The sequence below is a fragment of the Lytechinus pictus genome, chromosome 3 (genome assembly GCF_037042905.1).
Source record: "Lytechinus pictus isolate F3 Inbred chromosome 3, Lp3.0, whole genome shotgun sequence".
Lineage (NCBI taxonomy): Eukaryota > Metazoa > Echinodermata > Echinoidea > Temnopleuroida > Toxopneustidae > Lytechinus > Lytechinus pictus.
This window is the reverse complement of record NC_087247.1, coordinates 61,917,642-61,942,642: the sequence shown is the minus strand read 5'-3', so window position 1 is coordinate 61,942,642 and position 25,001 is coordinate 61,917,642. Positions and strand designations below refer to the sequence as shown.

The window sequence follows — 25,001 nt, the reverse complement described above, 5'->3', positions numbered from 1 at the left end:
TTCCATTCATGTAGATACTCAAGCGTGAACATACCGTTAGAAACCATATACTACATGAGGTCTGATTCACACCCTGTTCGAAGAAAAAGAATGAGACTATGGATGAGTTCATTTGTTCTCCAGGGGTGTTACATTATCAACACCGTCTATGTCATAAAATATTTGTGTCTTCTGAACAATATAGAGCAATAATAATTTATTCTAGACAAATTTTATATTTAAAAAACATATATAAGAACTCAGGACAAATTTAAGAAAAAAATACACTTTTCTTCAACGCTTTTATTCCGGCTTGTATACCTGCAACAATAATGCTGTCTGACGTCATATTTTTTGTGTGCGACCAGTGGAAATAAGGCATGCCGTTTCCCACCTCCCACACTCGCATGGCCCGCCGCACCCGCTTTATTTTGTAAACATTAAAGAGGATACTAGTGAGTAGTAGTAGACAAGAATAAGCGGCATCAGCTCACTGAATGAAATCTCTAGCGAAAATATACAGATTGACAAGTTTTCCATTCTGAATATGGGGATGCTTCTTGTATCTTTCTCATCATGGTTCTAATATTGTAAACTTTATTCGGTATCAATCATCTCCACTGATATTTCATCATTTATTGGATACCAGTCCTGCCGGGTTACAACGACCAACGCAGTTGCACGGGTTGTAAACTTTACCCACAACCACCACGCCTTCCATCCATCCGTCCATCTGCATGAGATTGGCCTCCTGCGTTTGATATTTGCGGAATCAGTTACGTCGGTGGAATAACATTTGACAGGTAATTTTGACGCACTCAGTAATGTTTTGTTGAATTGACATTGAATTGAATTCCTCAGGAATTCATATGATTTAGATTATTAATTAATATATCACATTCACAGTTACAAACAATGCATCCTTAAAACTATAAGCTTCAGTCTCTCTTAAGTTGGTTGCTCCGCTGAACTCAGTTGGCTCCACTCACCAATTACTTAAAAAAATTAAAAAGGTTAAAGAAAAAATCCTCGAAACAGACGGCTGCCAGCTGCCTACCTTGTAAGTTGTATAGACAGGAATAACCATCGTTTCTGGGGATTTATTTAACAATATCTGACTTTTTACTATCATTGAAGCTTTTGGTCTAATCATTTAAGGAACATTCATGTGGGGTAGCAAAATTTTTAAACTTGTAATAATAGCAGGTAGTTTTATGAGTTCATCAATTAAAATAATGAAAATTGTTTCAGAAGGAAAATACAATTTTTAAATCCATTACAAAAATAGAAAATGCATTATATTTACCTGAGGACACTTTGTGGGATAGCAAAACTGATTCTTATAAGGTTAATAATTATTAAGATTGATTGCTCCTTCCATGAGAAATACCAATGTCAATACAATACTCTTAAAGGACAAGTCCACCTCAACAGAGATTTGATTTGAATAAAAAGAGAAAAATCCAACAAGCAAAACACTGAAAATTTGAACAAAATCGGATGTAAAATAAGAAAGATATGACAGTTTAAAGTTTCGCTTAATTTCACAAAACAGTTATATGCATATCCTGGTTAGTATGCAAATGAGGAGACTGATGACATCATCCACTCACTATTTCTTTTCTATTTTATTATATGAAATATCAAATATTCTAATTTTCTCATTGTCAAGTGAATCAATTATTAATTCCTCCCTGAAGTTCAGTCAAGTTGGTCTTTATTGTCAAATCTGTAAGAAATGAAAAATATTGTATAATTCAAACAATAAAAAACAAAAGAAATAGTGAGTGAGGGACATCATCGACTGTGTCATTTCCATGTCACTGAGTTGTGCATATCACAGTTTTGTGAAAAATAAGCATAACTTTAAAATGCCATAACTTTCTTATTTTGCATCTAATTTTGATGAAATTTTCAGTGTTGTGCTAGTTTGATTTTCTCTATTTATTCAAATCAAAATTTTTATGGGGTGGGCTTGACCTTTAATTAGCATTCTTTACCTATATTTAGTATTTAACATGAAACTACCTAAAATTCTACCTTTCCTTTACGAAGTTTTGATTGTTGAAAGTACTTTCTGTGTTGTCAACAATAAATCAAAGAATATTAACCAATAATATATAAAGGTGTTGTACGATGTCTAGTCATTAAAAATTAGAAGCTATTACCCTTGATTCTGTCCATGGATGGGTCAATTAACTACAAAATCTATTGAGTTGTTCAAATATTTAAGCATTTGATCAAATATAGGCAAGGTTAAAAAATGATAGCTGAATTTACACAAACATCATTTGTGAAAAAAAAATAAGAGCTATAATTCTCATTGTACTGATTCAGTTCCTGATGATATATGTACTTGAAATTGATGTTATAGCTTAAATCTAATTATTTCTATTGAGAAATTATCCTCATTGATGTAACACTATGTACTATGTAGGCAGTTTTGCATTATGAGATGATAAATACCTGCCTAGTATGTCTGCTTTATGGTTTGGTGACTTGCCCTTTCTTTAATTAAGGTGAAGTCTACCCTGAAAATATATAGGTCTTCGATATAAGATCAGAAAAATTAGAGGAAAATCTCATGAAAATTAATGGTGAAAGCTCCTATTGCAGCATTTAATAATATTATAAGTAACAGAGAATATTGTGTAATTGTTGCAATATAAGAATAGAATGCTGAAAAACAATATGTTCCCCCTAAAGATAAACAAAAGATAAACAATAACATCTTCATATCATAATTTCAAAAAGATTTATTCAACATAATAGGCTTCTTTTAGATAAGATGCTGATCCTTTACTATTATCTGATTCTGCTCTGTATACTACTTTAGTAAGTAAAAGGAAGCCCCATTTCATGTAAACTGCTGCTAGCTAAAGTCTAGTGAGATGGCCTACTTTTAAATCCATTTTGTAGGTTAATCAATTTCACACAAGTCAGTGCATGTGCCCTTATGGATGACTCATAAATTCCATATATTAGTGAAAGTGTAGTCTGACTAGAATAATGTGACCTCTCAGTTTCAATTTCTGATTTTCATCTCTCACAGGTGGCTGTAGGATCAGTTGGGTTTCAATTAGTAAAGGATTTAGGAATCACCAGCCATTTTATCATGGAGTTATGGAATAGTATTGTGTGGAGAGGCACAGCAGTGCTGTTGTTTCTGACAACCTTGTATTTTACAAGAGGAGATGCAAGCCTGTCATTGGACGTGGATGGTAGCCATGTCTGTACAATAACAGAAAGGTAAGACAGGAATCTGGACACTTGAGTTTAGATTAAATAAAGACCTCAGAATGCTTAATTTAATTTTTCCTTGCATTGGAAACAAAAGTAGGGCTATCTATTGAGAGTAATTTTGATAGTGCTTAAAATTAATGGACGTTAAATTTGAATTATGGCTGACAAGATGCTGAAAATAATACACAGGTACATGTATATGTATGAAGTGCCTCTGAAGTAGATGATGAATAAAGTTCAGATAATAATTTGAGTACCAAAATGACATAATTGAGTAGATACTTGTGCAGTGGGCACTTCAACAAATAGTTTTTTTCTTGTTTCTCCAATACTGTATGATGTAATGTGATCATTTTAGAGGAACTTAAAAAGGTGAATACTGGCATTCTTAATTGGTGGTATATAGAATGGTAAAATGATTTGTATGTATGCCTTCAAACCATGTTTGTGCCAATATTCAAAATCAAAGCAAGGAATAAATTCCCTGATGATGGGAAGTGATACACCTGTCTGTGTGTTTCACTAGCATAAAGTAGTTAACCACTTATTGCAAACAAATAAATGCTATACACTGTATGTAGCCCTATAGTTATGCAGAAACAAAGTGGCACATAAATAATTTGATCTTGACTGAACAAATTATGAATATATTATTTGAATAGCGATGAAGTAATTACTGTTGGAAAAATATGTGGTTTAGTTACCCAATTTCATCAGTTAATTTGCTCTGGCACACTGGTTATAGATTTGAAGTAGCTGTTACTGGCTGCTAATCTCCCTACTTCCTTATAGCGTCTCCCCAGGGCTACTTGTCTTACCCCCATTCCTCTTCCTGTCCTGTCTAGGTCTTATCCCTCTTGGCCCTGCCCTTCATCAGAAAAAAAGTCATGAATATGATCACTAAAGAACCACCTACCAGATTCCATAAAGTTCAAGTTCTATGAGAGGTCTAATATTAGATCACAAATGTTTGATGTGAGTGAGCAATGAGTGAGTCAAGTTGCTCCTACATGCCCCTGCTGTTCAACATCATATAATATCATAAACTTGTTAACATCAGTTCATGCATGACAGATTCTTTCAGATTCCATGTTGTCCACTTTCAGAAGTACTGTAAAGTTTAAATCTCTTTAGTCACATACTCAATACCTGCATGACAACTTTTGTCAAGTAAAACTTGTATCAAAAGTCCATTGTACCTACCTTTAACAGCTTGATATTAAAGAAATGCGTTTTAACTCCTGAGATGCATGAAGAAGGTATTTCTTTAACAAATTCATTTTGTAATATGATTTGTAATAACCTCATGCAGCAAAAATGTGTTAAATGTACTTTCACATTTCTGTGAATGTAGTTCCAGGTAAAGAAAAAACACAATATTGATCTACTACTGTCTGAGTTGAAATTTTTGTGATGGTTTGATTTTTTTTTGCTAATTTCGCGATCGTGTCCTCGCTGAAGTTTCTTATCATGTATATTTAAGACAGTTTCAAGAAACACATAGATTTGGAAACATGAAAATAATAACTGGCTAATAAGTCAAACTCATCCCAACTAATGTTGTATGAATATTATTGGTGTCAAACCTCAAGTACACTGTAGGCGTAGTTTTAAGTTAGTTTCATTATAATACTCTTTTTTGCTTTTCACACTGCCTAAACCCATACTATCCTTAACCCTGGACTATCCTCAACCCTATACTATCTTTTTTTGATTCACACTGTCTTTCTTAACTCCATACTATTTGCTTAGCCAAGGGTTAACGCCTTAACCCCGGATTATCGCACAGCTCATGAATATTGATGATTTTGTCATACAGCGCGTGAGTAATGTGCAATTTCGACTTCTGTGATTGGCTAATGCTTAGCCCAGGTTTGTTTCACACTGCATCTCTTAGCACTGCAATATTCCGGCTAACCCTGCTTTTTAGCAGGGCCAGATAGTACCATACTATTTACTGTACGAGCCCACTTTCCTAAAACGTGTGAAACCAAAGTGGGCTAGGCTTAACCCCTGGAAATTGATGGGGGCTAAGACCCCACCTTAGCCCCACCTATCTCCTGGGGTTAAGGAAAAAAGTGCAGTATGAAAAGCATATTAGAGCACTTGTAATTTCATTTGTTTAAATCGAATATTATTCATAGTTGGCCATAATGAATATATGTGTTATTTTTAACTAAATTACTCCCATTTTATGACATCTTGGGAAATGTGATGTATGAGGTATATTGTAAAGATTAAAAATATCTAAATCATTTTGTGAACTGATGTCTATGTTTTTTATATCTTTATCATAGTTATTTCCAGACCCTGACAGCATCATATAGAGAACCATTTGATCAGACATACTATACCAAGTGTACAGACATCACAAACTGGTTCAAGTGCACAAGAAGAAGGTGAGATATCAGACTTTGTTAGTATAAAGTGAATGATATAAGATATACTGATTAATTTGATTAAGAATCTAGAAGGTAGATATAAGTTTGAATAGCTTCACTGAAATTGAAAGCATTTCTTCCTCAAGTCCACCCAAACAAATAATTGATTTGAATAAAAAGAGAAAAATCCAACAAGCATAACACTGAAAATTTCATCAAAATCGGATGTAAAATAAGAAAGTTATGACATTTTAAAGTTTCGCTTAATTTCACAAAACAGTTATATGCACATCCTGGTTGGTATGCAAATGAGGAGACTGATGACATCATCCACTCACTATTTCTTTTGTATTTTATTGTATGAAATATGAAATATTCTAATTTTCTCCTCATTGTCAAGTGAAACAGTGATTAATTCCTCCCTGAACATGTGGAATTAGCATTGTTTAATACTATATGATTCAGTCAAGTCGGTCCCTACGGTCAAATCTGAAAATAATGAAATGTTGTATAATTCAAACAATAAAAAATAAAAGAAATAGTGAGTGATGGACGTCATCAACTGACTCATTTGCATGTCACTGAGTCGTGCATATCACTGTTATGTGAAAAATAAGTGAAACTTTTAAAATGCCATAGAATTTGCCATAGTGATAATAGTGATGATTGTGGTAGTCATAATGTCAAGTTACCATAACCATACATGATCCCACTCCATATTTGTCAAAAGCCTGCTAAGTTGTAATCCATTCATTACCAAATTATCACTTTCTAGTACACTGGGGCTTGTTGCATAAAACTTTTTACCTGAGAAAACTCTGGTAAAAACTGAAAACTAAGGTTAGTCTGATTTCTGCCATTGACTTTAACACAGGGCAAAAACTCCGGTAAAAACTCCGGTAAAAAGTTTTATGCAACGGGCCCCTGGGGCCGCGGAATGGTTTTCAAAGTGGGGGGGGGGGGGCTGACCATGCAAAAAATCACAATCATTGTATTAAAAATTTTTTTTTTTGTACACGGTTTTAGAAAAAAGTGGGGGGGGGGGCTGAAGTCCCCCTAGCCCCCCCCCCCCTCTTCCGCGGCCCCTGCACACCGTCTTCCACCAATGGGTATGTATGCAGGTTTAATAGCTGAATGGTATCAGAACTGTGAATATGATTATGTTTACAATCCTTGTAGTAAATTATCAGTAAATACTAGCTAGTAATACCTTGGTCACATTTGCTCTACGGCGGCCTTACGGCGAGTCGAAAACAGCCGTTTTATTCATTTTAATTCAAATCACCTATATGTAGTTGGACACAAATTTTTTTAAACGGATGTTTTTGACTCGCCGTACGGCCGCCGTAGAGCAAATGTGACCAAGGTATAAGGAAACCAGGTATGTTTGGGATTGAGGCCAAGTTGAAAACAAAAGAAAGGCAGAAATTAATGTGCTGATGGTATTATTGGTAACCTGCCCAGTCATGAATGACAAAGCTGAATGAAAACCAGACAATTTAAATCAATAAAGTTATGAAAAAGGAAGTACCTTGTCTGACTTCAGGTCTTGTATTATTGACAAAAAAAAGGTTGTTTTATTTGATTGTCTGTCTGATGCCACGGCTTTACTTCTCGTAGAATGCAGTCTCCCGTATTCCATGTGTACAATATTGTTTTGAACTATAATCATGAAATTATACATCAAATGGTAATGTCTGACATTTTCTTTTCTTTTTTAATTCATAAATTCTTACTCTGTATTTTCATGCATCCTGTTCGGTTTGACATTCAGCATTTTGATTCTTTTACCGAATTAGGCCTAAAATGAAAAATTTGTTTTATCTCCCAGAAGGCTCCTAGTTTCTGGAATTAAAAATCTGCCCACCATGGGCATTGAAACACAATACTCTATGTATGCATTGCATGTAAGCAGAAATTTCAGACCTTTCTAAGGGTTTAGTATACATCCATGACTCAGATTGTTTGTGAGTGATGTGAGTGTTTACTCAGACAACTTGCAACAAACATGCACTTCTCTTTTTATCTTTTATGTCTTCTAATCACCAATTAATCTAGAAACCTTATTAACTCTATTCTTACATGTGTAAAGTTATGTAAAATACACCCTGGAAATAAGAGATGAAATGAAAAAAAAAGGATTTTTTAAAAATACCCATAATAGGTATGTGAGATGTTTTATTTGGTGTTTGCCATGATATGTCCTGCATTTATCTCCCCCCACATGTTTACTCAAATTTGGAATGGTTTCACAAAGCAGTATCAATTAAGATTGGCTGGAAATTAGTTTGAGGGCCTATGTATTTTATTATTATGTAATAGGCACTACATATAAAGAACATCCAGCATGGTATTAATTTCTTGAGCTCAAAGTCATACCCTTTGTAAAAAGTAAACAAACTACAAAATACAATATATATATATATTTTTTTTTTTTACTTTATAAGTGCACACATACAATTGTCTGTAAGAAATTAAAAATAAACTTTATTTTCCAATTAGAGAATGCTGAAAATAGGTGCTATTTATCTGTACATGTAGTCTTGTGACAATGTTAACGAAATTGAGATATCATTTGATCGTGTTACAGGGAGTGTTTGTCGATATGGATTAGGAAGGACTATCATTGACCTCATTTGATATCATATAAACATATTGATAACGTACAGTTTATGTACTATCTTGTCTTTGAATTGTGCGATTATTTACCAGTTTTCACTTTTAATTTGGAAGTCAATAATAATAACATGTTCATTAAGGAAATGTTTGACTTTCGTCAAATTCATATAATCATGCGCTGCAGTTGTATCCATAGTGAGGTGATGTACACCATCAACCATTGTGCATTGTAGTTGTCACTGTGCAGTGTAAAGAGCAGAATAATCTCTAATGGATACTAGTTATAATGTACATCGTTTGTAGTCAGTTAAGCGTTTAATCACATATGTTGTGATTAATAGCGAGTGAAGGTTATTTCAACTATTTCAGACTGGCTCATGACCAAGTCATTATGAGTAATAATAGCTACTGGACTAGGAAAATTATTGGACTCCATTGATATTAGCTTATAATGGAACCTGATATTATATTGCATTGTTCATAATGTTGTGATTTGTATTCCCATACAAATAAGGACTCGAAGGCAATTTGTTAAGGTTTCATAACACAAGTTGACTAATCCTTTATTTCTAACTTCGGACAGTGCCGCGCCTTACCCCGCATGCAAATGGGTGTACATACGCGCAGTACAAATAGATACAACTCATCTCATTACACATAATACAGATTACTTATTTCTGTTGGGATGGTTAAAGTTGATCGATGTATCCATGTTAATTTCACTTTAAATTTTATTTCATGCAGAATCGATACCTCTAAATGAAATGATTTTTAGTTAAATCATAAATGCATCGTCAGTCAGAACTTACAGTCTTTTACACTATGTTTTATAAAAGTATACTGTATCCCATCTGTTCTTTCTTTTAAAAATTATTAAAATGTGGTTTTCTGGGTAATTAGAGTGAGTTATTATCAAATATGACAATGTATTCTCTTGTTACCACAGTGCATTCTTTTGTAAAATGCCTGTATGGATAAATATTCTGTTTTTTCTTCATTTATGTGGAAGCAATTGTAAATACATAGGCCTACTTGTGTTTAACATGTAGAAATGACCTAAATTCCATTGCCTACATCTACCACATGTGTAATTCAGAGTCTCAGTGTTAAATTCAATGCATGTACACAAAATGTTATATAGCAAATAATCATCAATAAATACACCCTGCTGGTGGAAATACAATCCCTCATTAAAAATCACTACAATCTTGCAATGCACTTTTAAAAAGAACAGTATTGTAAACTACCGTAGATGGTTTCATCTCATTGTTTCCTCATCTTCCTTTAAGGGGATATGGAAAGTAGATTGTGACGTCAACATGGTTCTCATCCTTGAACTTCCATTTGCCAGTCTGAGTGGGTTCAAACCACTGGAAGAGCATTCATGCTGAGGGTTGAAGTTTGTCAACTATTGGTCTTCAAGTCCAATCTTACCTTCATACAGTATACATGTACATTGAGGTCAAGGATGGCCTCATCATTTAGTTTCCTCTATTGATATTTCATGTATTTGTGTGTTTTTAGAGATGTTTCCTAATCATTGTGTCTATATATTATCAGTTTATATCTATGACCCCTGTTACATCTGAAAGTTTCCTACCCGAGACCAGACCGAGTCCACTTGCAACCTTGACTGGATTATTGGTGGATTAGCTTCGCGAACGGACCGAGTCCGAAATGTGGTCTGTTTACATCACAGCGTTCATTCCCTCCCCTATCGGTATGGTTTCGAGCGGTATCCGATTGCTGACACCAAAGGGCGCTCTCGATCTAGGCTCTGAATAATTTGCGCGCGCTATTCGGCTAATTGAAGCTGTTTACATTTCGTTACACTCGTCGGCTGCTAGCTCGCCATTTGGTTATGATCGGATAGCGTACGTTAGTTGTTGATTATGATCGACTTGAAAAGGATACGTTTAAAATGCTTCCTTCTTTCCACTAAAATCAAAGACTTTATCAATCACAATTCACATGTCGCATGCCGCAAAACATTCGAAGAACGACGGGGCTAGGGAGGGGATAGCGCACGCTATGACGTAATTTGACAGCTGGCGAACGGACCGAGATAGGTTCGAAAGCTTGTGTGCGTTTACATCTACGAATCGGTGGACCGGGGCCAGCCCGATACCTACCCGAGACTACCTCTGGATGTGGTCTCGGGTAGGTTCGCTAAAAGGTGGCCCGAGGTAGGTTTGGGATGTTTACATCTGATTTCTTTCCGACCCGAGGTAGGCCCCGGGCCGGCCCGAGGTAGGGAATCTCTCAGATGTAACAGGGGTCTATGTGATTTTTTTATGAACAACATGATACACTGTATTTAAGGAAAGAGTAATAGTCCATATTTTTGGGATGTAAAAGATAATTATATCATATGAATTTGATTTAGTCTAGTATATCATGGAACAAATGTCCTTAAATCTCTTTCATTGATTGTGAGGAGGTATACATTGCCAGTCAGATATTCACATGTAAGAATGTGCAATTAAGAGGAATCTTGGTCGCTTTACAAAATCAAATTAATGCTCAGGAAATTGAAATGTCGATGAACTCTCCAATTTTCTTTCCTAAAACCCATAATTCCTGTCGAGGTGATAGGATATCCTTTCAAATATACATCTATGTCTTTGAATAATCAACTGGAAACATCATTATATTTGCTCTAATAGCATTGTAGACTTGTAGTATTTCTGCAATATTAATTTGTTCAAAAGTATTCAGTAATGGAGAGAAACAATTCAAAAGGCTATGTGATATAGATTTTCTGAAATGCCAATAATGTGAACATTTTTATGTATATAGTATCCATTTAATCAATATCACTGATGAATGATTTGACCTGAATTGTATTTCATAAGACTTCTGCATCTTCATTTAAAATCTCTATCCTTATCTCTGGCACTTAAAAAAAACCTACGAAAATGATTGTTTTTTGCTCTTGGATGCCCAAAACTGGCTTATAAGCAGAAATAATGAGCACAATAAAGTGAATGGAATAAAGAACATAATTACTTATTCTAGATAATAGATCTATACAAAGATTTTAGTTTTACTGCTTTTGCTTAGTTACCTGAATACAAATCAGTGTAGGGGTAGATCTATAGAGAATGGGATGGATTGGCTATGTATCTTACATCATCTGTTAGCATTTATGAAAACATAACATGTATTCAAAGGACAAGTCCACCCAAACAAAAAGTTGATTTGAATAAAAAGAGAAATCCAACAAGCATAATGCTGAAAATTTAATCAAAATCGGATGTAAAAGAAAGTTATGACACTTTAAAATTTTGCTTTATTTCACAAAACAGTTATATGCACATCCTGATCGGTATGCAAATGAGGAGACTGATGATATCATCCACTCACTATTTCTTTTGTATTTTATTATATTAAATGTGAAATATTCTGATTTTCTCCTCAATGTCAAGTGAGACAACAATTAATTCCTCTCGAAAATGTGGAATTAGCATTGTTTAATAGTATATGGTTCAGTCAAGTTGGTCATTATTGTCAAATCTGTAAAAAATGAAATATTGTATAATTCAAACAATAAAAAACAAAAGAAACAGTGAGTGAGTGCCATCATCGACTGTCTCATTTGCATGTCACTGAGTTGTGCATATCATGGTTTTGTGAAAAACAAGCGAAACTTTAATGTGTCATAACTTTCTTATATTACATCCTATTTTGATGAAATTTTTAGCGTTATATGCTCGTTTGATTTTTCTCTATTTATTCAAATCAACATTTTTCTGGGATGGACTTGACCTTTAAAGATGTACTTGTGAATATTGTTTTTAGTGCAAGTGTACATAATGTATGTGTAAACCTCAAATGTCTTTTGTTTCACAGGACGAGGTACAGAAATATTGTATAATTCAAACAATAAAAAAAACAAAGAAACAGTGAGTGAGTGCCATCATCGACTGTCTCATTTGCATGTCACTGAGTTGTGCATATCATGGTTTTGTGAAAAACAAGCGAAACTTTAATGTGTCATAGCTTTCTTATATTACATCCTATTTTGATGAAATTTTTAGCGTTATATGCTCGTTTGATTTTTCTCTATTTATTCAAATCAACATTTTTCTGGGATGGACTTGACCTTTAAAGATGTACTTGTGAATACTGTTTTCAGTGCAAGTGTACATAATGTATGTGTAAACCTCAAATGTCTTTTGTTTCACAGGACGAGGTACAGAGTTCGGTATCGTCAAGAAGTGAGGACTCGCTATCGCAAGTTGAGGCTATGTTGTAGTGGGTACCATCAGAGAGAGAATATGTGCATACGTGAGTAGAATCTTGAAGAATTAACATACATGTGGGGGTGCTTTTTACCCATTAGTCATACAAGAGCTGTGCAAATGGCTTGCTCAATAGCCAGTAATATCTTCAGGCAACATGGGAAAATATAAAAGCTGCACATTCATCTTTCCCTTTTTCAACTCAATGATTGATTTTTTATAAAGGGTTTTGTATGTCTGGTTTGAGACCATATAGGGTAATTCTGCAAATCTGAGGTGATATGTTGAATATAATTTTTTTATATAAAATTAATATCAATAATTTTATTTTCTTTGGACAAGAAATATATTCATGTCAATTAGCTTTTTTCGCTAAAAGAAAACTTATCAATTTCCTAACACTTATACATGGGTGTGCTGTGTAGTAAAATACTAGTGTGCCTGTGCAAATGACCCTGGAATTATTCATTTACAATTTTTTTCTGGACATGGTCCATAGCATACAACACACTCTCAACTATAGTCTTTGGATTGCAGACATCTTTTTACCTACATCCCTATACTTATTCATGTGTAGAATGATCAGTAAGTGAAATTTAAAGCAGATACGAACCAATAGCGCCATCTTGAGTCCTCGACTACTCATACCTGGCCAGTTTCCTGACCTATAATGCTAGTGTAGTCTATTAATATAGACCCACTTGAATGATAACATGCTAATTAACTACTCAATAAATGTAGGCCTATACCGCAATAATTATATAACCAAGTAACAATTACTTTTCCTTTACAATGGAAAAAAAAAAAAAATCTATTCATCTGGACTTACTTTGATTGAAACAGAGGACAGTTTCACGTCCGATCCTGGACGCTTCTTCAGCTCTTCTGAATTGGCGGGAAATCGTTGTTGCTGATTGGCGCCGAAGCACCGTCGATGTTATTGTCTTGGAGACGTCGAGGAATTTTTCGGATTACAATATAATTATATAATATATAATAGGTGAAACCAAACAACCCCTCTCCAAGCGTTTGTATCAACATCACAGACCAGGCGCATCGGGATACGATTCTGCCGTATACTCTCACCTGAACACGTTTAAACACAACTTCAAAGATAAAGACGTGCTCATCCTAGACAAAGAACCTAGCTGGTTTGAGAGGGGGTCCGTGAGGCGGTCTACGTCAACGCAGAGAACCCATCTCTCAACAAAGGAGGAGGATTACGACATAACCTCTCTCGGATTTACAATCCTGTAATCCGAAAAATTCCTCAACGTCTCCAAGACAATAACATCGACGGTGCTTCGGCGCCAATCAGCAACGACGATTTCCCGCCAATTCAGAAGAGCTGAAGAAGCGTCCCGGATTGGACGTGAAACTGTCCTCTGTTTCAATCAAAGTAAGTCCAGATGAATAGATAATTTTTTTTTTTTTTTTCCATCGTAATTAGACTTTTCCTGGATGAATCAAACCATACATCAGTTTAATTACTTTTCCTCTCAAAACATTTTAGTTTCTCTATACAAATACAATAATAGGTCAATTCATTTTCTGGAGTATTAGTAGATATCTGAAAACGTTTATTTCAAGACTATGTATTTATAACATACAGTCAATGAGAGACCACACACATGTCACTCCCCCTTTAAGAGACCAATGAAAAAAGTTGAAGAAAGTCCACTTTGCAAAAGAGAAAGTTATCATCAGAAAATAGATGTTGAGCCAAGAGCAAGAGCTGAGTCTGTATGTCAGACTAATTTAAATTTCTATATATGGGTGTTTTTCTCCCTGAACTCCAAACTCTGCAATTTGGGAATCTTTCTACTGTATTTGACCATGGATACACACTTAGCTCATTCATCATTGCTGTTTCAATTTGTGTTTCTAGAGATTGCTACTTTTAATTTCAGTTTAGAATGCAAAAAAGTTGCAGGATAGGTGTAAGGATTAGGCCTAAATGTTTCATTGATAATACGCTCTTGAAAAAATGTAGCTCCTATAAAAGCCCATCTTATTTATGTGAGACTTAATTAGAACTTTTCCTTTATATGATAATGAATATGTAAACAGTATTTTAGTCTTGGCAGTGCATTTTGAAAACAATTATATTTTGGTGCTGTTTGTACTGTGGGTTATATATCTCATGAGGAGGAAATTTGTATGGGAGAAAAACAAGATATAAGTAGCATCAATTTCTCTACTTGACATCATAGAAAGATCAAGTTATATATCTTTTAACACTGAATTGTAAATATTATTAGATATATATATCCTGAACTGGTGTGTACTTTACAGTTTGAGTGACATTCCAAGTAATACAACTCAACATTTCCTCAAAAGAGTTCCTTGTTAAAGGGGAAGTTCACCCTGACAAATTTCTTTTTGTAAAAATAGGGGGAAAAAGGGGGAAAAATAATAAAAAGTATTGCCAAAGGTGTGAGAAAAATACATCAATGAATAAAGAAAAATTATTAGAATTTAAATTATTTGATTTGTGACGCCATATGTGAGCAGCTTTCCTACATATCATATGGTAAAAATCAATGAAATGTAGTTTTCTCAGAAAATTGAGAAGGATTTTTAGTGTACCTTCAGTATATCGATAGACAAATCATTTAACATCCATTCCTAAAGAGGAAGCAAAAATAAATCATCACGAACCATTGAAAAATTGAGATTTATGCATTTTATATTACATAACATATATGGGGAAGCTGCTCGTTTATGACGTCACAAATCTACAATCTAAAGTTCTGAAACTTTCTTTATCTTTAATAGATTTTCCTCAAACCTTAACCAATATTTTTTTTCCTGCTATTTTCACAACAAACATTTCTTCAGGGTGAACTTCCCCTTTAAGAGGAATGTGAACTGGAAATTATTACATTGCCAGTATTGAAAAAAAAGTAGGAGTGAAATACAAATACATGTAATTATAGTGATAATGATTCACAAGATTTTACACCATGAATTGAAATTGTAGAAAAAGATTTTTCTCCCAATTTCCTATTGAATTATTTTCTGCCAGGACTTAAATATATATGTTCAGGATATATATTTCATAAAAATGTAACACTTAACTTGGTTCATCCATTTAAATATGAAACTGATTTGAGAAGATTATGCAATACAATGCATAGACAACGGTAAATTGGTCTATGTTTTCTTCCTATATTTTTACACATTATTATAAGGATGAGATGATTAACAATATTTTGAAAATAGCATTGTTTGGGATGTATCTGAGATTCATCAAAGAAACTTGTTTTTTCTACAGCTATTTGTTCCAGTCCCTGTGTCCATGGGACATGTTCTGTTCCAGATCTATGTACCTGTGAAGCTGGATATAGGGGTGATACATGTGAAAGTAGTAAGTACAGTCATTTCTAAAGTTACTAAAAATAATTGTTTTTAACAAGGGCATAATAATTAATGTAGCTATAGCTGGTTTTATTTTTATTTGAAAAATCTCAAATATTTTCGCATGTACATATAATGTGATGTTTCCTTATTTACACTTTAAAGGTTTGCCTGTAGTGATTGATGTCATGGGTAATTGGATATCGTACTATATTTCTCCTTATTGTGAACCTCTACAAAGGTCGAAGAAAATAAATTGAAAGGTCACTCTCTTCATGAAGTATGTATTACTTTTAGAGTGAGGCAGAAATATTTCAAACTTTATTAGATACTGTGTTTTAAACTAAATATCTAGTATAATTTATTTAAATAAATAAACTATTTAGACAAGGGTTCTGTATCACAAAGGTTTTCATCCAGTCGCTAAGTGGAAATGGTTTATCATGATCATTATCTTATGTATATTTTGTTTGATATTCTGATTGGATGCTTACAAGCATTCATGCTTTCTTAGCAATCAGATAAAAAATCACTACCCAAATCATAATCAGAAATTCGGAATTGTTCAAATTTGCAAAGCATTTGGGCCCATTTTATACCAATTAGAATAATAAATAAGAGGACCATCTGAAGTAAAAGCCTTTTTATTCTCATCTATTTTTAGAATATTTTTCACAAGGAAAGTCACTTCAGAAACTACTTTGAAGATACTCCATGTACATGCATGCATAGCATAACAGTATTCAGACACCCTAATCAAAGGGTACCCCAGTCTTCTATCACTACCCTAATAGCTCCTATTAGAACAAATCACTGTCATAGTGCAGAAAGATGGGTCGAAGGGTGGGGTATTGTCGTAGGTTATTAAAGTTAGACAACAGTAGGCCTATTGATAAATAGCACCCATGAGTATCATAGAAATTTGTACCATACATGTATACCTGAGCTTGCTATATTTTCATATCAGAAATGCACCATCTTTGAATTGTTTGAAGACAAAACTTAAGAAAAAACTTACATCCGGTCCCTAAATTGAGAGATTTGCTTAGTTACATTTGTTGGTAATTGGTTTGTGGAAGCGCCGTGGTGTAGCGGTTCTGACTCTCGCCTTGTAATCAGAGGGTCGTGTGTTCGAATCCCACCATGGCCTACGTCCTTTGGCAAGGCGTCAATCCACAATTTGCCACTCTCCACCCAGGTGTTAAATGGGTACCCGGTAGGATGCAAAAGCCTATGTAGTATGCCTAGCAATCGAGTCTTGGAACTCTTGTTGGAATGCTCCCCAGGGAGTAGAGAAGGTGCATACATTGTATGCAGGCATGCAAGGATCCGATGACCGGGGTAATAATATATCTGTAAAGCGCTTAGAGACATCGTTCCGATGTGTTAAGCGCTATATAAATGCGGAATATTATTATATTATGATGATGTATTTACTGTTCAATTTAATATGATGTATGCAGAGTTGCCTGGATTTGTTTTCTTTTTTGTTTGTCTCCCTTGTTATGTAATGTACTTTGTATGGATAAGTTTTTTTTGTTTGTGTTATGTCTTTTTTGTTATATGTCACGGTGCACTGGTCACAAGCACTCCTTACAGAGTTTCTACTAAATTGTGTTATTACATTTTTGAGATTGTATTAATGCTTTTATCTTTAGAAATAAAAGTTGAATTGAATTTGAATTGACTGCTCAACTTGCTAATTTCTTAGAATGAGTAAATGTCATGAAGACTGATATACAGTCCAAGTATTCTAATCTTAAGTAGTGGTCACACTGCCAGAACTTTGCTGGAGTGGTCCTGGAGCGGTGAAAAAATCATCACCGCTCGTTACCGTTCACCACCGTTTAACAGAAGTTGGCCTCTGTTAAGGCAACACCGTATACGCTCGGCCACCGCTGATGGTCCCTCCTACCGCTCTGAAAATTTTGAGCTGCACAAATTATTGCGAGTGGTGAGGAGCGGGCAATTAATTTTTTGCTCCCGCAAAGTTCACCCCCGCTCTAACAATACCCAGTTAAAGTTTGGCACCGCTAGATGCAAGTTCGTGGATGCTTGGGTCTGCTAGGCCAACGCAGATAGCTTGAAAGCTGGACCACCACTGCGGTGATTAAACGTTGCACAAACTTTGGTAGAGCAGTTGCATGTGTTTCACAAGCATACACAGGATTGCTGGAACGGTGTCGGGCCATTGCACTGATGAACTTTGCTTTGGAGTTGGTATGGAGGTGTCACCGCTAAACCAATGCTTGCTACCGTTAAACAACGCTAAAGCAATTCTGGCTTCAGCGATGCACGGCTAAGGCAACTCCCATGTTTTCGATTTTTTTTTTTCCATATTGCACGCCATGGTGAGCATTGTCGAAATTCGACCCCCTCTCCCTACTGTTCAAGGACTGCTCCAGCAAAGTTCTGGTGGTGTGACCACTTCTTTAAGACGATGGTTATAGGTTGACTGGTCAACTTGACTGATATGGTTATGAATAGTTTTGGAATTTTTTATATTCATGGGGGAGGTATTTTCCTCTGACCAGTGATATTATGTCATCACATATCTTGCCTGACAGGACTGTAATGCCATCATTTACATTTGACAGTAGATGAGTCTACATGATTGGTGTGCTTACTGTCAGTCACTGATACAGGTGAATACATGATACTTCTATTAATATTAGCAAAATTGTAGCCCTTTAATACTCTCCCATTTCCAATATTACAAACAGGTACCGTAGGCCTAATAGAGTACCGGTACCGAAGTGTGACGTCATCAATCTTCCAATTTTGCATTTCAGTATTATTGATGTATATTTAAGTAGAGCATGATGAAATACCTCCACTACCAAATTTTTGCGCGAATCGGTTCATGGGGGCCTGAGATATGACCTTATGAATACATAAAATAGCCCAATTGAAGACAATGTATTATCGGCCTGGGTCCTAACTTTTAGAACCATTGACTTTAATGGGGCTAATTATGTATTCATGAGGTCATATCTCAGGCCCACATGGACCAATTCACACCAAATTTTGCAACCAAAATATGGTATCCAAAATTATGAAATGGAGAAGTTTTTTGGTGACGTCATCACTTTGGTACTCTATACATGTAGGCCTATTGTATTTGTAAGTAACTTTGCAGACTATAAGGTGGAATGAAAGACATGAAGGTGTAATAGACTGTTTCATATATTTGTTCAAGAGGCCAAATGGTCCATTTTAAAATTTGAGGGTTCAGATGTTCCATTCCTTATCTTTTGTATTTTGGTTCCTTGTATTGGATTTTAGGAATATTTATCCTATATGCTATAGGCCTACATGTATATTTGTTAATTTTAATTTATGATGATTGACAATGTGTGGAAGCTTTGTAAAACTCATTATGATTCATAGCAAATTCTGTGAGTTTACTGGAGGCAGTATGAGAACATGAGATGCAGCCAGCAATACTTGGGCGAGGGTAGGCTATGAGATTAGGTAGGATGAAAATAGACAAATGATTCATACAATGGATAGGATTTTAGAAAAAAATGTGCTTGACTCTGCAAAGCTTGTTTCATTATAAACTTTGACAATCTACCAGAAGTAAGTGTCAAGGTTTACAACAGGGATTTGATAATTTACCTTATTTATTTAGCAGTATAGGTGCCAAGATTTTTTTCTTCATCAAATGTCCATTTCTTTTTGTGACTTTGATATAGCTGGAGAGCCATTAGATTATATAAAGAATGTAATTTAAAGTGTACAAGAATTTGGCATGGATTGTATTGATGTGATGGCACTGAAGGAATCTTGTAGCCTATATGTGAATGTACATGGCATTAACAAAATAATCACCCATGGTTATTCCTGCAGGAAAATTGTTATGACCTGACATAGTTTTATGATACTGTTTGTTTTGCTACCTGATAGTGAATCCCTTTGTTTATGTATGCCAAGGTACATTGTACATTTCAGATATAGGTCAGGCAGACTAGCCAGGCAAATGACCAAATATATGATTCTAATAATAACCATGATGTGTATACTTTTTAATTATCCTGTACTTTATATTCTTGTATCTTAAAATATGTTACATTTCTTTTTCATACTGTACAAATTATTCCCTCTGTCTATGTCATTTACAAATTCCAATTCCAGATATTTTACTCTGAACTTTTTCCCCTTTGCTATCCATCATAATTTCTGAGCATTGCTTCAGCTCATCTTAAAAAAAAAAAACACTTTGGAATCTTCTTTGATCTGCAAGAATTTTGGTTCCTTTTCTTGTTCATCATCTTGTGTATCTGACTGTCTATCATTCTTCTACTTTATTCTTGTATGGTTTGTTTTAAAGCAGAAAAAAAAAGTTTTTTAGTTAGAATTTTTTGGCCATTATAGGGTATATCAAGATGAATCTAAATATATTGATGTAGATCTATATCACCTTTCATTTTTTTCTCCTCAGCTTGCCCAGATAAGAGATGGGGTAGTAACTGTCTAAATCGTTGTCAATGTGCGAACGGAGCATCATGTGACCCGACGGACGGAAGCTGTTCCTGTCAAGCTGGCTTTTCAGGTAAATCATCTATAAACAATCCAAATTTAATGGTGACCTCAAATATTTCATAATTCCTGTACTTCTTTATTGATATGATCATGTACTTCCCTGTGGTAAACTAACGAAGATAAAATCGTTTTTCAAATGGCAAAAGATCTGATAAAATGTGAATTTGGATTTGTCGACTTGAGTGAAGGAACAGGGTGCTGTTAAACCACATCATTAACAGATACTAAGTAAATGGCACAATGCAAGATCATACATTTTATTACAAGATGATAAATTTAACAAGCCTATTCTAGTCTCATTCCTGACCTTATTTATGATAATGATCAGTGAAAACTGCTACTGTTAACATCTGCAATTGCTACCATTTCTTATGATTCGTAATTCACACCTAAAGATCCATAATAATTGGATTATTCCTGACAGAATGTTTGTCATCCCACCCACAGTGAACCTCACATCTCAAGTTGAATACCAGTAACCATTCACAAAGTCCTACTGTGTGCCTTTCAATCTAAATTACCATCATTAATAATAGAGTATTCCCATGAGTCTACTGTGATGCATTATTGATGTTATGCTCCATGTTGGTTGGTGATCAGATGAGGGTGAACCTATTTCATTTTCAGTGAAATATTTTTTATTTTAATGTCCGAATTGTAAATATTATTCTAGCCTTGTTTTTTAAAAGAGAGGTTTAGCCATTTATATTTCCATTATGGAAATAATTGATGTTGTTCGAATTTGATCTTTAATTTGGTTTGCAGGCTGAGAAAACGCATTAGAAGGGCAATTCCATGCTGTGTCCTACAGGAGTTTTATCATCTTTTTACTCTCTTTTACCAAAAAATATATTTTTTTTGTTTGATTGATTGAAGGGGAACAAGAACCAAGACTTCACAATTGAAATGATAAACAGACTTGATTTGTAAGTCTAGGTGGCAGTCATAATTTATTAGTAGTCATTTTATTTGTATTTTCAATTATTTGTAGTGATATTGACAATTGTATTCCCATTTGTATTGTAGGTCCCACTTGTTCTGATCCATGTCCTGCTAATACTTATGGTCCAGGGTGCCTCTTAGAGTGCCAGTGTGAGAATGGGGGTAGATGTGACTCGGTAACAGGTGCATGCTCTTGCCCCCCTGGATATCGACTGCCCTTGTAAGTAAATTCAATTAGAAAAGTTTTCTATCTCTAACAATTTGCTTTTAGATATTAAAAAAATATATTAATCCATTTTTGTCTCGCCTGCATAGCAGAGCGAGACTATAGGCGCCGCTTTTCCGACGGTGACGGCGGCGGCGTCAACATCAAATCTTAACCTAAGGTTAAGTTTTTGAAATTACATCATAACTTAGAAAGTATATGGACCTAGTTCATGAAACTTGGCCATAAGGTTAATCAAGTATTACTGAACATCCTGCTTGACTTTCAGGTCACATGACTAAGGTCAAAGGTCATTTAGGGTCAATGAACTTAGACCATGTTGGGAGAATTATTTTCAAAATCTTAACCGAAGGTTAAGTTTTTGAAATGACATCATAACTTAGAAAGGATATGGACCTAGTTCATGAAACTTGGGCATAAGGTTAATCAAGTATTAGTGAACATCCTGCTTGAGTTTCAGGTCACATGACCAAGGTCAAAGGTCATTTAGGGTCAATGAACTTTGGTCAAGTTGGGGGTATTTGTTGAATTACTATCATAACTTTGAAAATTTATGGATCTAGTTCATGAAACTTGGACATAAGGTTAATCAAGTATTAGTGAACATCCTGCCTGAGTTTCAGGTCACATGGCCAAGGTCAAAGGTCATTTAGGGTCAATGAACTTTGGCCAAGTTGGGGGTATTTGTTGAATTACCTTCATAACTTTGAAAATTTATGGATCTAGTTCATGAAACTTGGACATTAGGTTAATCAATTACCACTGAATATCCTGTGCAAATTTCAGGTCACATGACCATGGTCAATGGTCATTTAAGGTCAATGAACTTTAGCCGTGTTGGGAGTCTTTGTTAAATTACCATCCTAACTCTGAAGGTTTATGGATCTAGTTCATAAAACTTGGACATAAGAGTAATCGAGTATCACTGAACATCTTGTACGAGTTTCAGGTCACATGACCATGGTCAAAGGTCATTTAAGGTCAATGAACTTTGGCCGTGTTGGGGGTATTTGTTGAATTACCATCCTAACTCTGAAGTTTATGGATCTATTTCATAAAACTTGGGATATAAGAGTAATCAAGCATCACTAAACATCCCCTGTGAGTTTCAGGTCACAAAACCAAGGTCAAAGGTCAGTTAAGGTCAATAAACTTAGGCCATGTTGGGGTAATTGTTGAATTGCCATCATAACTTTGAAAGTTTATGGATAGAGTGAATGAAATGTGGACATGGGTGTATTTGACCATATGAATGGTGTTTTTGTGAATGATTATTTTATAGTAGTTTTCAAAGTTAGCACTGCTGCTATATTAAATTGCGTAATGCAGGCGAAACTGCCAGAGGCGTTCCACTTGTTTTAGTATTTAGTGCTCAAGATTATGATCAAAATTTATGTCAAGGTAAGAAATGGAAATCAGGAGTAAATAAGTTGTTTCTGTAAATTGGAAATTTAAATTTTCAGTCTCAGACTGTGTGTTCTCTGGAGGTCCTCATTATGTAAAGCCTTGTACATAACACTTCTATGAGCTTGATATGGTCTATTATCAATCAGGGGATATTTCCTTGTCCTAATGGAGGACAGACAGCAGCTGACTGCTCTACTCATGACTCTATGGCCCCTGAGTTTTTTAGAGTGTTTTATCTTGAACATGTCCGGAGCTTGGGATTTGAGACAGAGTATTTATTCATTGAGAAAGTACAGTTTTGATTTAGGGCTTTGCATGTTCCCTGATTTTCCTTTATTTCACATATAATTTTTTTTGTTTTGTATTATATATATGTACCTCTTCCTCTATTCTTAATACAGCATTAGAATTAAGATGGAAACCATATTCCTGAGATCATTATGATTGATTTTAAAGGGTGTTGAAGCCTACATGCACATGAACCCATAATGTAAAATCTTAGTTTTTAATATGGCAACTTAGCCATTATGGTAACTACCAAGGAAGCCGTGATTTTTTTAAATTACTGTAAAGTTCCGTGTATACGGCGCACCCCGACTTTTGGACTTGTCAAAAATGAAAAAGAAGACATGAACATTACCGGAAAAATTACCCATCAGAATCGGCACGTTCCTAACCTGCGCTACATATTTTCCCCCTCACTTTTCAACACTAAATAAGTGGTAATTAATTGGACAACAGAGAAAAGGAAAAGCAGCAGCTAACTCCAAATATTGCCGCCAGTGTAGCGGAGCCCTGTTACGGAAATTCTGTGAGCCCCGCACTTATTTTTTAATTGCCGAAAATTACATGACGTGCTTAAGTCATGTGACCGTACTGTTGCGAGGGGGAAAAGCCTGCCGCCGAATCGGTGTGCTGGTAGATCAGTTCCCTGTGCAGCGCTATTGGAATTAAGAACATGCATGTTTTTTCGGGTTTCAAAGTGATGAGTATTCATCATGAATATTGCATTATGAAGTCTATTTTGCCATTTATGGCACCGCGCAACATCCCGTGCACCTATCCGCTCTCTACAGCCCCATATGTATGCATTCATGTCGGAACTGCTGCCGCCATTCGGTCGTCCCCGTGTATAAGGCGCACCCCAACTTTTGACATTTTCTGACGTGAACATAAGTGCGCCATATACACGGAACTTTACGGTAGCTGCTGAGCCCTGTTAATATCGGTTCCATAACATTTTCTCTGGTGACAATTGCTCTGCTGTAAATTCCACTCACTAATGGAATGACCAACTTCAATCCTGGAGTTCACAGTATACCCTATCCTAAACCTTACGTAAAAAGTCCATATTTTATTGTTCGAAATAGACATGAAATGAAATACTCCAAAAATTTGCTTTGCCCAATTGATCGTGGGCCCGGCAGCCACTGTACAGCGCCAGATTGATGAGGCTCTATCCCTTTAATTGTTGAACGCCAAACAGTGTAGCAGCATCTTTTAACATCTTTTGGTATGATGCGGCCGGGGTTTGAAATCCCGATGCTTTACCAACTGAGCCAACACACCCTATTGTAACCCTAAACCTATATCTTAGACGAAATAAATCCCGGAGCAATTGTCTCAAGAGCAAATGTTGTGTCTACGTATTATCAGCTATAATGTCAGAGTAACAACAAAATATAAATTTTATGATTGATAGATTTCACATGTTTGTTGAATAAATGTTTAGTTAAATTTGGTATCAATCCATTTTGAAAATCTTATCTCCAAAGTAGAATTTGGTGTAACTTACAGTTGGCTATGCAATTTACATGCTATTTTTAAATCTGGGCTAATAAAAACAGGACATTCCCAATGATTTGAGGTGAGTGTCAGTTTTAGAGCATGAACTACATTGCAAGTTGATGACATATAACAGCTTTCCTCATAACAGCATAGGCCCCTCTATCAGGTTGTTGTAACTTTTTAAGATTACTGTTGGCAATTGGTATTATGAGATGCCCCAAAAGGTGAAATTGATTTATTTAGCATTATGTGGCAATTTATTTTTCC

At 35.1% G+C, this 25,001-nt stretch overlaps 1 protein-coding gene across 2 annotated transcripts; it reads left to right on the top strand.

The window, feature by feature from the left end:
* Positions 1-388: 388 nt before the first annotated feature.
* LOC129256847 (multiple epidermal growth factor-like domains protein 11) lies at positions 389-24,034 on the top strand. 2 transcript variants are annotated; one of them, XR_010293138.1, is made up of 8 exons: positions 389-782; positions 3,032-3,228; positions 5,520-5,621; positions 12,412-12,512; positions 15,744-15,836; positions 20,271-20,381; positions 21,398-22,488; positions 22,822-24,034. XR_010293138.1 is itself a non-coding variant. In XM_054895040.2 (7 exons), exons 2-7 carry the CDS (start codon positions 3,095-3,097, stop codon positions 21,535-21,537), a joined length of 681 nt encoding a protein of 226 aa, XP_054751015.2. In that variant the 5' UTR covers positions 415-782; positions 3,032-3,094; the 3' UTR covers positions 21,538-23,557. The 2 variants fall into 2 exon arrangements, 1 of the variants encoding a protein (XP_054751015.2); XM_054895040.2 differs by having other exon boundaries at positions 415-782; positions 21,398-23,557.
* The last annotated feature ends 967 nt before the right edge of the window (positions 24,035-25,001 follow it).

Coding starts and splice junctions, on each gene's coding strand:
- LOC129256847 (XM_054895040.2), top strand. CDS start 3,095: ATGGAGTTATGGAATAGTATTGTGTGGAGAGGCACAGCAGTGCTGTTG. Junction 3,229..5,519: donor GTCTGTACAATAACAGAAAG/GTAAGACAGGAA, acceptor TCTTTATCATAG/TTATTTCCAGACCCTGACAG. Junction 20,382..21,397: donor CTGTCAAGCTGGCTTTTCAG/GTAAATCATCTA, acceptor TTTGTATTGTAG/GTCCCACTTGTTCTGATCCA.